General features: G+C 47.2%; 1 protein-coding gene across 1 annotated transcript; it reads right to left on the reverse strand.

The window, feature by feature from the left end:
• Positions 1 to 797: 797 nt before the first annotated feature.
• On the reverse strand, positions 798 to 10,487 carry EXOSC2 (exosome component 2). The gene is made up of 9 exons (XM_065928239.1): positions 10,355 to 10,487; positions 9,045 to 9,146; positions 7,316 to 7,361; positions 6,943 to 7,032; positions 5,809 to 5,874; positions 4,728 to 4,796; positions 3,400 to 3,576; positions 2,874 to 3,002; positions 798 to 2,369 (listed from the first exon to the last, which is right to left on the reverse strand). Exons 1-9 carry the CDS (start codon positions 10,474 to 10,476, stop codon positions 2,289 to 2,291), a joined length of 882 nt encoding a protein of 293 aa, XP_065784311.1. The 5' UTR covers positions 10,477 to 10,487; the 3' UTR covers positions 798 to 2,288.
• Positions 10,488 to 14,106: the final 3,619 nt, after the last annotated feature.

The following is a 14,106-nucleotide window of genomic DNA, read 5'->3' on the forward strand; positions in this document are numbered from 1 at the left end:
TCCTTGTCTCCCAGAGCAGACATGGGAGGGACAGGCAGTATATAAAATGAGTAACAATCTAAAGTGTAGGTCTCAATGCTGGAAATAAAATTTCTGGACCCCATATCCTTTCACTGTCAGTCCAACCCCTTCTCTCAAGGGTTGCTTTATGATCCATCCCTAGAGCTTAAGCCTACTGATCCACAGTTGCTAATGAGCTTTAATGAAGTCACTTTAATTATGTGAATGGCTTTCATTTATAAACAGGGGTCATATCAAACTTTACAAGGTTATCTTGAGAATCAAATGGGACCTTATTTCCCATAAATATTGAGACTAACTGTGCTTTCTGAAAGTCAAGGATAGAGGCCAGCAGCACTTGATTTAAAGGTTTATCCCTACTCACCATTTACTTTCTGCCATTTTCTAGTTTTAGGTGAATCCCCAAGCCCAGACTATAATATTTTTTTCCAGAGATGCACTAGCGCTGTAGAATGATACTCTTAAGGACTTAAAACTAGAATCCAGAGCCCAGCAAATGGCTGACAGTCAGAAGTAAATAAATTTTAATAAATTGCCAAATTCAAATTGCCACATTTGAATAAATCCCTTTAAGCTCATATATTCCACTAAGAGTGACACAGTCCAGCCTAATTTTGTGCTCATGCTTATAAAGCAAAGCAACCTACACATTGCTAGAGAAATTCAGAATCAGTGTAAAAACTTCAGTTTTATTTTTTAAAAAATACCTACTGAAATCACGCTTAACAAGGGCACCCTCTAGTGGGCCACAAAAAAAGTAGCTAATCACCAAAAAGACGTTTTTAGACTTTTATATGTTGGTATCTCCACTTAGTAGGTAACCAGTATTCAGGATATACTGAGTGAACAGCACGGGGTGGCAGCTTGGGAGACCAAATGAGAAGGGCAAACACTCAGAATCCACTGACGGCCCTGATCAAAGGCAGCCCAGAGCAGGACGCAGGCTCCCGTCCTTCCCCTTCCCCTTCCCTTCAGGGACATACAACCTGGGACGTGTTCTCGGAAACAAGGGAGCAAACCTAGAGTTGCATCGCGGCCTGTACAATATTCAGTTGTCTGCAGCCCCTCGAAACAGGCGACAGACTGAATAACATTATAAAGACATGCAACTTAACAAAAAAGAGCTGAGCTATGTTTCAAAACTGTCATATGCTCCATGTTACCACTGAAACTGTCCTAGGTTTAAATTTTACTAGGTGTTCTAGGTTTAAATTTAAAGGCCTCTGTCAGAAGAATTTCTATCTCCCAAGTCGTTCTTCACCTGTACTTAGCTCCCAAGTATTACACAGAATACAAGAACAGAAATGGTGATGTCACATGTATAAATTAAAAAAAAAAAGCTCCCCAAATAGCACTCTCATATACTGTCTTTAAAAGAACTGTTTACCCCAAACCCAAATCAGGGCACCATGTTTAGAAAGTCATCTGAAAAAGAATGCAAAGAAATTCTAGCCATTCTCAGTGAGACAGAACTTCAGTATCTTGTTTTTACCTTTCAACCCTGAATTATTCAAAAGTAAATGCATTGCTGCTTCAGTTATAGGAGGAAAAACTTTTCTTTTTCCATCTCCACCTTTCTTACTTTGTTTTCACATTTATCAGAGCACCCAAAATAGTCATTCTCTGTCCTCAATTATTCAGCTTCTGACAGATCACCCTCAAAGGCAGAAGAGATTAAGACAGCCTGGCGGGGATGTACTTGCGTCTGTCACTAGGGGGACCATGTAACAGGAAATGAGATTCCAACCAAGCAAAAGGCTGCTTGGTTGCTGCGTTCTCCCACTGACTCTTGGGTTCATTTTATCAGCTACACTCTTCAGTGTCATTCTCGCACTGCAGAGGAGGTGGGATGGACCCAAAACAGACCACTGGGGGGATCAGGGAGGCTATGTTTTATATAGGGGCAATTGCATGGGGCACTGTGCCTGGTGAGTTGACAGTGACTACAAGACAAAAGATTCCCCGTATGATTCCAAAATAGAAGTCTATTCAGCTGGAACTCTGAATGCTTTTAAGGGCCTGAAACTACCCGAAGCACTGGAAGTCTGTGGGCAACTCAAGGGGTCAGCAGCAGTAATCACCTTCCCCCTCGCTTTGCCTTAAAACAGGAGAAAGCAGGTCTTTGGGGTAGAGGCAGCCTGATGTAGTCCAGTGATGAACTTCCCGGTTCTTCACTGAGCTGCACGTGGGGACCGCCAATCAGATTCTCCACTTCCAAGGGCTGCTCTGCTCGGGTCCACACAGTCCTGGTCGTCAGAGGCTTCTTCTTACCCCTCCTGTTCCAAAAGCCTCTGGCGTGTTTCCATCACAATTTCCTCCATTATTTCTGGCTTTAAGATGTCTTTGATCTGAAAGAGAAAGGACAAAAGGTAATTTGTTCAATCAGTAAGCACACCATCAAGCTGACCCAAATACAGAAACTAGGCCTGGTTAACACGAGCCTTCTGTCTTCCTTTCATTTATCAGAGGCTAAGTATTCCAAGAAAGGATCTGCTAGAACTAGCTTAATAAACCAGCAAGGTTCTCTGGGATATAGCTGACAAGAACAACAAAGCTATTACTCCAGCATTCACTAGAAAGGCAGCGAAAACTGGGCTGGCCAAGGTGAAGTCAGGGGGTCGCTGTTATAAACCAGCCCCACCTGGCACCTCCAACTGCCCACAAACCCTTACATGGACATAGACATTGAGAATATTATTAGCATCTCGGGGAAAGCTCTACCAGTCACCAAGGGTGTCCACCAGGTGAGTTCATACTGATGGACATGGTAAAGGTCCGTTAGGGGGAAGTGGGGGGATGACACGCCATACCTGCTCACAGATGGGCGAGAAGGGGAGCCCCGGGTGGCGTACCTGATGCGGAAGGGATGCTTCATAGCAGTACAGGATGCTGGTATCATACAGCATCATCCTCTGAGTTGCCAGCGAGACGATGCAGTTCCGGAGCCGGGAGATCACCTCTCGATCAGCAAGGGAGACCGGCTACCGGGGGAGACAAACAGAATCAGACCAGAACGAGTGAACGGTTACAGCAGATCACAGGAGTCATTTATAGCTGAGGTGGGATCACCCCAGGACTCCAGACCAAGCAAACTGCTGACTCCAAGGAAGATGAAAAAGGATGGCTCCCTCAGTGGCTTTTTGGCTGTTACCCTGCAGCTTTGCCATCTGGGCCAACAGAGATCAAAGTCGCTGATTTCATCTCTCCAGAAAAAGAGAGGGCAGCACGATGGTTCAAGCAGCCTTCAATGGAAATGCAAACCAGCTCAAACTACAGAAACGCATCAGTGAGAGACGGACAGCACCCCACCTGCTGCAGAAGTGCAGTACCCGCTAAGTGCCTCTCCATCCCAATAGGGCAGCTGCGGCGTGGACTCACCTCAAGGTTTGCAATGAAGCCCCCTGCATCGTCTTCTTTGTGCTCGGGAGTTGGGTAGACCCAGATGAAGCCGTTGTTGCCCAGGATCACTGAGGCACCGCACGGCAGGTCATGGAAGTGGGTCTTCTGCCGTTTCACCAGGGAAGGGGAGACCTGAACCAAAACGCCCTGACCTAGCTAAAAAAAATATATATCATACATTAAGTCACTGTAGGATCACCAGTGAGGTGACTATAAAGCAGAGTACAGACTGTGTCCTAGGGAGGCTGGAATCGGTCCTTGCTGGTGATAACTGCCATGACACGCGTATGCAAAATACAGACACTTTCCGGAGGCATGCGTCATTTACACATCCCAACAGAGAGTGACTTTCACTCTATTCTTCACCATTTATTCTCCGTTGTGAGCGTCATCATGTTCTGATCCAGGGCTGGTGTGACGGCTGAGAAAAGGTGGAGCCAATGAGGATGTGGGCTTGAGCCTCTTGAGGGCCAAGGAGCACTGCCCTGTTCCACCTTGACCCCAACCACCTGTCCTGCCCATGAGCTATGCCACTGGAGAAGGGGACTGGCCTTCCAGGGCACTGGGTGCAAATACATCCCTGATCCTGGCAGGTGAGCTCAAGGCCCACACCCCACAGAAGAGGCGTCTGCTCCAGGCCCCGGGCCCACAAAGGTCAGCATAGGCAGTGCGCTGGCCTCCTCTCCTGATTCAAGGGCGTGGCTGACTGCAGCCACTTCACTGACCAGCGAGGTTTCTTTTCCACTCAGAAAATGAGAAAGTTCACCCAGACAAACCCGAGACTAATGAGTCATCATTTGTTTGGGAAAACATGCTGTCGTTACAAAAATAAATAGCCTCAATAACGTCTGTCACCTTATAGCAAGAAAAGCAACAAAATTTCCTTTAGAGGCTCAAGTGACAAGCCCATCTTTCCTAAAAATAATATCCATTTTCCCGACCGGACGTTTGTCCAAGGGCCGGGGGCCATTGTGTTTCATCAGTCCATGAGCTCCCTTGGCTGCAACTCAGCACTGAGGCCAGGCAAAGCCGCCACATCCCTTGGGAGAAAGTGGAGACAGCCACGGGCCGGGGCCCAGGGTCATGGGGCTCTTCTGCCAGAACAATCTCCTCCGCAGAAAAAGGGTGAGGGCTGTCGTCCTTTATGATGCTACCAGCCCACAACCATGTGAGTCAGCATCTGCAATGCCAGCCTGTTAACACGTAACTTCCAGGTGCTTCAGGCTAGAATACCAGAGACAGCTGGAGACCGAGAAATGGATTTGAAGTCTCAGTCATCCAGTGAGAACACCCAGAGCCCAACTTACTTTCCCGTATTTGAGACTCCTCGTGTGCAGAGAGACGGCTCCATCAGAGAACACTGCCTGGACCTCAGCCTGGCTGGTGATGAAGGAACAAACACTTTGTCATCACCTGTGTCCCTGGCTCCCCCTCCATTCTCATGTCTGTGTCCACCAGGCCCGCCTGCAGCTGTAGATGGACTCGGAGGTCACACTGCTGTGATCTAACCTCTCCCCCTTGGCTGTCATGAATATCCTGACATGAACACCCACCTTTCCTCCTTCCTGGGATGAAAGTTAACATCACCAGGAAACTTTGAGCTGGCTTCAAGCATGAGCCACCATAAGTTACAAGACCGCAAAACACGAGAGGGTCGGCCCAGCCAACCCGGCCAGGCTGAGCAGCAGCAGGTCTGAACAAGAGCTGGAGGGTCAGCTGGAGGGTCAGCTGGGCTGAGGAGAGGGGTGGGGAGGGGTAAACTAGGAATCTCGGAGTAACATATACACACTGCTATGTATAAACAGATAAACAAGAACCTACTGTCTAGCACAGTAACTCTACTCAATATTTTGTAATAGTCTATATAGGAAAAGAATGTCAAAAAGACCATACATATACTTATATATGTATGTGTGTATAACTGATTCACTCTGCTATACGCGTAAAACTAATGCGAGCATGCATGCTCAGTCGCTTCAGTTATGTCTGACTCTTTGCAACCCCCAGATTGTAGCCCACCAGGCTCCTCTGTCCATGATATTCTCCAGGCAAGAATACTGGTGTGGGTAGCCACTGACGTCTCCAGGGGATCTTCCCAACCAAGGACTGAATCCCCTCTTATGTCTCCTACATTAGCAGGTAAGTTCTTTACCACTAGCACCACCTGGGAAGTGCCCAAAACTAACTATACTTCAATTTAAAAAAAATATTTTTTTAATGTAAAAAGAAAAGAGAGAGAGAGAAAGGCTGCATGAGAGCCCTTCGCTCTTGGTCAAGGACTCAGATCCCTGCCAGGATTACAGGTTTCTCCTGTGAGAGACCTATAATTTAAGCCCCATTTCCCAGCTCCACAAACATAAAGATGCTGGAATGCAAGGTGAAGGATACACTGATAAGGTCCCCTTCTTGCAAGAAACCTCTCATCGCCAGCTCATCTTCTGCAGATCTTCGCCTCTGAAACACACAAGGAGAAGGCCACGTTAGGGAGTCAGACCCTGAACAAAGATTTCTATCTCTTCTTTCTCTTTCACTTTCTCCCAAGACCTCTGAAGGCAGCCACCGTGTGCACATACCAAGGTAGGTAACCTGTGCCACTCAAAGAAGACAAAGCCATGACTGCTACTCTGTCTTATAGATGTTCCCGTGGCTCCTCTTCTTTGAATAACATTCAGAATCCTTACGTGATTTGCCAAACCCCAATAGAGCCTACCTACTTGCCATGGCGGCTCGCCACGCTACAGTAAGACCGGCTACCTCCAGGTTAACTGTATCTTTGCTCACACGTTTCCATTTATCTCAGATTCCTGAACTCACTGTTAAAATTCTAGCCATCCTTCAAGGATAGGATCAACTTCAACATTCATTTTTCCTATAAGCTTCTCACGGCGAACTTAATCATGCCTTTTGTACAATCACACACTTGTTTACTCTTGGACTGCTGGGTATTTAGACCAGTTATTTCATATTCCCTACTAGTCTAAGCTCTTTGAGGAACTGAATTGTGCCTCCTGGATCTTGGTGTTCTCCAGAGAGCCAAGCACCATGAGCCTCTCTGTAAATAGATGTTGGCCTGAAGATAAGGCTGAATCACAGCATTTTACAAAAGGAAGCAGCTTAGGTACTATGGTTGTCTGGAATAACCAAATGTCATTCGATTCATGTAAAGCTGATTTGTAAACAGTTTTTCAGGCAAGACCTTCAGTGAGCAAAACTGATACACCCAGAAAAGGAAAATTATTAGCACCAAGCATCTGAGAGAGCGCCTCTCAACTCTCCTTTGGGATCTTCCCACAGACATACCAGATTCTACCACATACCAACTGCTGCCTGAGTTGGGAGGCCTGGGCCAAGTGAAAAGCCTATATGGATATCCAGACACCAAACTTCACAGGAGACAAACAGGAGCACAAGTGGCAACCTCAGTATAAAGCAAAGTTCTCTGCTGGAGCAAGGGATCCCAGCACTCTGGCCAGCAATACACAGTCCCAGACACTATACACAGTCCCAGCTGGAGATCCTTACCAGCTCTCCTCCGGGAAGGTTCATGGATGAGAGAAGCAAGACTGAATCCAGCCTGGAGTTGGTCTCCACCTTCCACCTCTTCTGTTGAACCTAAAAACAAAGGAATCCCACACCTGGACACATACTCCAGAGGCGAGAGCTCACACTGTAAATGACCAATAACCCCGATCGGACAAACCACTTACATCGAACTGTTTACAAACCAACCATTTACATCAAGCTGTTTACAAACAAACTGTTTACATCAAGGTCACATAAGAGCCAAACACAGTGAATCCCTCTTTCATGTAACTGCGTGTAATAGGAGGCTATCTCATTCATTAGATCACCAGCTCACTTTTACTTTGTAAAAACCAATCTGATAAGACTTTACCTCTGTGATTCTCCCCACTACAATGTCTCCCACTTCACCATTATATCTGAAAGAAAAAGCAGAAGGTCCTCCATCAGTGAAAAGACTCTGCCAAGACCGAGTACCATTTGAGATTTCAGTTAAACAGCATGCAGGCCTGGATCAGGCACCACATTTGGTAAATTCACATAATGATGCTGTTTGAACTTAGTTTCAGGAATTGACAACTTCCAACATTCCTATGCATGTAAAGTCTCCATCAACTATTCTTACATCATTTATTGCAAGGAGTTCATTAAGTCTGATACCCCTTATTTTGTTAACTGCATGAAAAATGGATACGCATGGGATATTTTCTGGTGGGGTCTGGAACCCAGATCAGTTCTGCATCAGCCAGAGGAGGAGAAAGGAACCAGACAAGAAAACACCCAAACCAGTCTGCTCACGCCTCCCCCACCCGCTGGCTGCATGTCTCGGAACCCTTTGCCAATTCCGCCTCCCAACTCTAATGATGAGTTAGACCCTCCACGCTGAAGGCTGAGTCCTTGGGCCTCTTCTCTTTCCAGCCCACACTCACTCTGTGAGCTTATCCAGTTTGATGGCTTTAAACATTACCGATGAGTCCACCACCCTCCTGAATTCAGGCTCTAGCTCTAGTCAACTGCTGGCTACCCAGCACCTTCACTTATGTGACTAACAGAAATCTGGATAAGTTACAAACCTCAAACAAAGCTTTCTAGCAGCCCCTTTAATTCCACTATAGCAAATGGATCCTCTCCCAGTTGTCACCAGCCCAGGAAATAACAACTCCACCCCTCCAGTTGCTCAAGACACAATCCTCAGAGTCTTTCGAGGAACCCTGTGTCTCTCCCTCCTCCCCTCTCTCTCCTGCTCCAGGGCAAGTCCAGCAGCAGATTCTAGTACCTCCACCTTACCAATATAGGCAGAAAATAAAAAGCATCCCAAAGGAAGAAGTAAAACTATCTCTTCTCACGGACATAGTCCTACATGTAGAAAATCCCACATACAAAATCCTACAGCTTTTCATGGTAAATACACTCAGAACACAAAATACATGCAGAATTGATCACTATTCCTCACTTCTATAGCTATCACCTTTGTCCAAGCCACCATCAATTGAGACGATGAAAACAGAGCAGGAATCTGTCTCCCTAACCCTGCCCCACCCCCGCCCCCAACAACAGCCAGAGTGATTTCATTAAACAGAAGTCAGATCATGTCCCTCTTCTGCTCCACCTGCTCCAGGGCCTTCCTAGACTGCACAAAGTGGAAGTCAGAAACGTTTATCGTGGCTGCAGGGCATGCACACTGCCTACCTCAGCTCTCTGCATCCGCTCCTACTACTTGCCTGCTCACTCTGTTCCAACCCCACTGGCTTATGTTCTGGGGCCAAACTTTATTGAGCCCTTTGAGGCAGGAGACTCTCTGTATAAAGTACTTTATACACACTATTTCAGTGAATTCCAATGAAAATCCTACCCAGGAGGTAATGCAAGGTCTCATTTTGGAGAAGAGGGAACCAAAGTTTGAAGAGGTCAGACATCATAGGGAAACCTTTGAAGCCTGGCCCTACCTATAGTCATCTATACCCTTCCTACAGTCATGTTCCCGAAATCCCACACCTACAGAATGATAGGGCAGGCAGGGCTGGGGGTAGGGGGTATGTCATGGCCAATAAGACCTGGCTATGCAACTCAGATGCCACAAAATACACACCTTTTGTTCTCACCTGGTTTTCAAAGCTTTTACACAGATCAACTTGTTTACTCTCTCCACAGAGCCAGCCACAGATGCAATGAGCTTCTCTTCCCCCATATAGGTTCCATGGCCCCTGTTGCAACAGGAAGATACAAAGGGTACCAGAGTAATACTTGAGGTGACCTCTCGCAGCCAGAACAATGTGCTCCTCAAACCTGATTCCTCCTTCCTTAAAGACAGGCTTTTGTGCTGGTTGCCACCCCTGCCTAAATACTCCTTCTTTAGAGTCCTACGTGGCCATCTCCCTCATTGTACTCAAGTCGACTCATATGGCCCTTTCTCCACCAGGCTTTCATCTCCCATTTGTAACAGTCACCCACCCTGCGGCTGCCACCCCCACCATATTTCCAACTTATGCTCCACTTACCCGGTTTGACGTCTTAATTTTTTTCTACTGGATTTACCAGTAAACATTCTGAATAACTTGTTTCTTGTGCTTATTTCTCATCTGTCTCTCTCAGAACATAAAGTCCACCAGGACAGAGATTTCCTCTTTGTTCAGTTTATACTCCAACCACAAATGATATTTATTGACTGCTTGAATACAGGACTGAATCTTAAAATTTCCTGGGATCCAATAATGCCAAACTAAGAGGTTAAAGGGCAACGGAATAAATGCTGTACCTCTCCCTTATGCATATGCGGCGGGGGGCGGTGGGGGGGGGCGGCGGGGGTGGACAGGGGCAGGCTGAGATACCACTATTGTTGACCCCTATGATGGTGATAGAATGGTAAATTGTTTCTTTTCCTAATCATTACCCCTCATGTAATCCTCGGGCTTCCCTGGCGGCTCAGACAGTAAAGCACCTGCCTGCAATGCAAGAGACCTGGGTTGGTGGTGAAGATCCCCTGAAGAAGGGAATGCAACCCACTCCAGTATTCTTGCCTGGAGAATTCCATGGACAGAGGAACCTAGCAGGCTACAGTCCACGGGGTCGCAAAGGGTCGGACATGACTGAGCGACTAACTTTTCCACGCTTTCACTTTCATGGAATCCTCACCACTCTCTGGAATAGTTAGTTATTATCACTATTTTACAGACGAGGAAATTGACCTCGGAGAGGTGATACAGCTAACATTGTGATGGCAGCAGGACTGGAACCCCAGCTGCCCTTAAGTTGGAGCCTGCCCTCAGACTCAAAGTTATCTATTCTGGTGCATGTACTGACGCGCCCCGGGTACCGCGGGCACTCAGATGCAGAACACAGGCCCAGGTTTCACGTGGAGAGAGAGCGATGCAGCCGCCCCTTGCTGCCCAAAGTCCCCCACGCCCCCACGTACCGCATGAAGCCTGTGTCCGTGGTGATCGTGTCCCCTGGCACCACCAGGTGTTTTTTACTCTCGCGACCGAGACTCTCGCTAAGAGGCTTCCGAGCGACGGGAAGTCTCATCTCCAACGCCATCTTGGCGCCAATAACTCGCGCAGGCGCAGCCCCACGCGGAGGCACGCTTTCCGTCCCCGCAATTCCCAGTTATCGCTCGTAGGGGCGGGGCCTCAGAGCAGCCGCCAATGGGAACTCACGTCTGGCCTCCATGTTGGCTATTGGCAACCATTAGTTTAGCACGAAGGGAAGGAAGGAGTCAAGTTGCCATTTTTACTATTGGCAAGGCTGCTCTTGTCAAATAAAATCTCAGGTTGCATAGCGTTTGACTTTTCAGCAAAACTCTTGTGCTCATCCCACTTACTGTTTTCCAGGCTTAGAAATAATTGTGAAATGGACCTCTGAGTTTCTTTCCAATTCAAAGCTGCTGAAATCTCATTTATTTGGGTATGCGATTGCCCAGGAGGATCAAAAGGAGAAAACATTACTTGGAAAGAGTCTCTTTTCGTACTGTTACTAGTAGCCTCTGTATTCTACATTACTGCCACCTCGTGGGTGCTAATTCAGCACCAACCATCACCTACACCCCCAAACAGTGCTACAGGTGCTGTTTCCATTCTTTCTTAAGCGAGCTGATTTCCCTAGTACTTCTTTTGGAAAAAGCAAGAAACCGTTTAAGAATACATTTAAATCTTGCCAAGCGGGTGTGTTTTGACAGGGAGGACAAATGGACACAATACAAAGATCTTTGCTTATATTTACTCACACAGCGAAATGAGGCGGGAGCTGTCCTAAGAGTTCAGTGATGAACAGATAGATGGATATGTGGCTTTATCTAGGTGTCAGAAGTATTTTGCTTGTCCCTCTCCCCAGTTCCTACCCTCTCCCTCACCCTTGCCCTGCATGCTTTATAGCATTCACAACAGACTGAGTTTCACCCTCAGGGAATTGGAGGTGATAATTCTTCATGCAAGCTTCCCAGGTGGCGCTGGTGTTAAAGAACCTGCCTGCCAATGCAGGAGACATGAGACTCGAGTTCAGTCCCTGGGTTGGGAAGATCCCCTGGAGGAGGGCATGGCAACCCACTTCAGTATTCTTACCTGGAGAATCCCATAGACAGAGGAGCCTGGTGGGCTGCAGTCCGTGGAGCTGCAAAGAGTCAGGCAAGACTGAAGTGACTTACACGGCACAGCCCAGCACAGTTCTTCACGCGCAGGGATTCTAAAGAGGATGGAATGAAATAACCTGCATCAGCACCACTCACTGAGATCAGTAAATCAAGTCTGCTTTCTCCTGAAGATTCATGAGACCAATAGCCTGGTAAATCTTCAAAAGGATAGAATTTCTTTCACCTAAGCATGGATAGTCAGTTCAGTTCAGTTCAGTTGCTCAGTCATGTCCGACTGTTTGCGACCCCATGGACTGCAGCACGCCAGGCCTCCTTGTCCATCACCAACTCCCAGAGTTTGCTCAAAGTCATGTCCATTGAGTCGGTGATGTCATCCAACCATGTCATGAGACAGAGGACAGGGGAGAAGGGGCTAGAGCCAAGAAAAGTATGAGAAAGGGTGCATCTGTGGAGTCTGCTCTCTACCAGAAGAGGGCGGTGGTGTCCTTTGAACCAGCATAGCTCAATCAGGCTGCCAGGCCTGGGAATGCCTCTAGACCAAGTTAAAGCCTTGGGTTTTAGTTTTATGTTGGATTGGACAGAGGAGCCTGGTAGGCTGCAGTCCATGGGGTCGCTAAGAGTTAGACACGACTGAGCGACTTCACTTTCACTTTTCCTTTCATGCATCGGAGAAGGAAATGGCAGCCCACTCCAATGTTCTTGCCTGGAGAATCCCAGGGACGGGGAAGCCTGGTGGGCTGCCGTCTATGGGATCACACAGAGTTGGACACGACTGAAGCAACTTAGCAGCAGCAGCAGCAGCAGTCTTGACACTATCCAGTTTCAAGGAAGGATTGTCATAATCATAACCCCTCCCGTTCTCATGGCACTTATGCTTACGGAGCCTTTCACAATGTTGGGATTATGGATCTGTCTTAGTATAGTGGTGGATTCAGTGTCTGGTTCAGATAGGGGGTCCCTGTGACCCCTGCACAGTGGAAGGGGCCAAGGAGATCTCTGGGGTCTCTTTTATAAGGCACCAATCCCATTCAGGAAGGCTCCACCTTCGTGACCTAATCACCTCCCAAAGACCTCTCCTCCTACTACCATCACCTTGGGGTTAAGATTTCAAGATATGAATTTGGGGTGGATGTAAACATTCAGTCCACTGCAGGTACCTTTATAAAGAGGAGGAAACCGAGGCCCCCAAAGGACTAGAATTCACACAGCAGTTGGTGGCAGGACCATGTTCCTTCTGACTGCACCTGCTTCACCCTAGAGCCTGCACATCCTGAGCGTCTGGCACTTTGCGTTAAGCAACGTTATGTTATTGGAATTCCCTGGTGGCCCTAGTAGTTAGGACTCTGTGCTTCCACTGCCAGGATCCCAGGTTTGACCCCTTGTCGGGAACCTGAGAGTCCATAATCCACTTGGCGCAGTCAAAACAAAGACAAGTAAATTCCTCACAGTCAGCTGATCTTGGAGGTAGGCATTACAACCCTTGATGGACAACTTTGCGTCACATCCCCAAGAGGCTTGTTAGGAATACTGACTCTTGAACCCAGATTTAAGCACTGGGGTTCTGTAGGAGGGGTCCAGAAGTCTGTGAGTAGGTGTCTGAACTCCCAGCGTGATACTAATTGCTGAACGGGTCTAACATTCACCATTTCCTCCCCCACCCATTTACCTCCCCATCTGTGCGGCACCAGGGCCATCACCCCAAGCTGATGGCATCACCACCTGACCCAGTTCCCTGATTCTACCTTTTCCATGCCTACACCCAATTTCCATACAGCAGCCAGAGGTAGCTGAACTCATCTACAAAGCAGAAACAGACTCACAGACGGAGAGAACAGACTTGTGGTTGCCAGGCGAATAGGGGAGGGAGGGACTGAGAGTTGAAGATTAACAGATGCAAACTATTATACATGGATAAACAACAAGTTCCTACTATATAGCACAGGGAACTATATTCAGTATCCTGTGATAAACCATAAAGTGAAAGTAACCCAGCTGTGTCTGACTCTTTGCAGCCCAATGGACTGTACAGTCCATGGAGTTTTCCAAGCCAGAATACTGGAGTGGGTAGCCATTCCCTTCTCCAGGGGATCTTCCCAACCCAGGGATTGAACCCAGGTCTCCCGCATTGCAGGCAGATTCTTTACCAGCTGAGCCACCAGGGAAGCCTGATGAACCATAATGGAAAAGAATATTTTTTAATAAGAATGTATACAAAAGTAAAGAAAAAAAGAAAAAGAAGATTATTTTATGGCAATGTGACTAATTAGTTAATTAAATTTTAAAAGAATGCATATATACACATACATGTATTAAACTGTATATGTTCATATATATATGTATCTATAACTGAATGGGACTTAGCAGGTGGCACAGTGGTAAACAATCTGCCTGCCAATGCAGGAGACACAGGAGACACAGTTTCGATCCCTGGGTCAGGAAGATCCCCTGGAATAGGAAATGGTACCCCACTCCAGTATTCCTGCCTGAAAAATCCCATGGACAGAGGAGCCTGGTGGGCTACAGTCCATGGGGTTGCAAAGAGTTGGACACGACTGAGCGACTGAGCACACAGAACTGAATCA

The sequence above is a fragment of the Muntiacus reevesi genome, chromosome 3 (genome assembly GCF_963930625.1).
Source record: "Muntiacus reevesi chromosome 3, mMunRee1.1, whole genome shotgun sequence".
Classification (NCBI taxonomy): domain Eukaryota; kingdom Metazoa; phylum Chordata; class Mammalia; order Artiodactyla; family Cervidae; genus Muntiacus; species Muntiacus reevesi.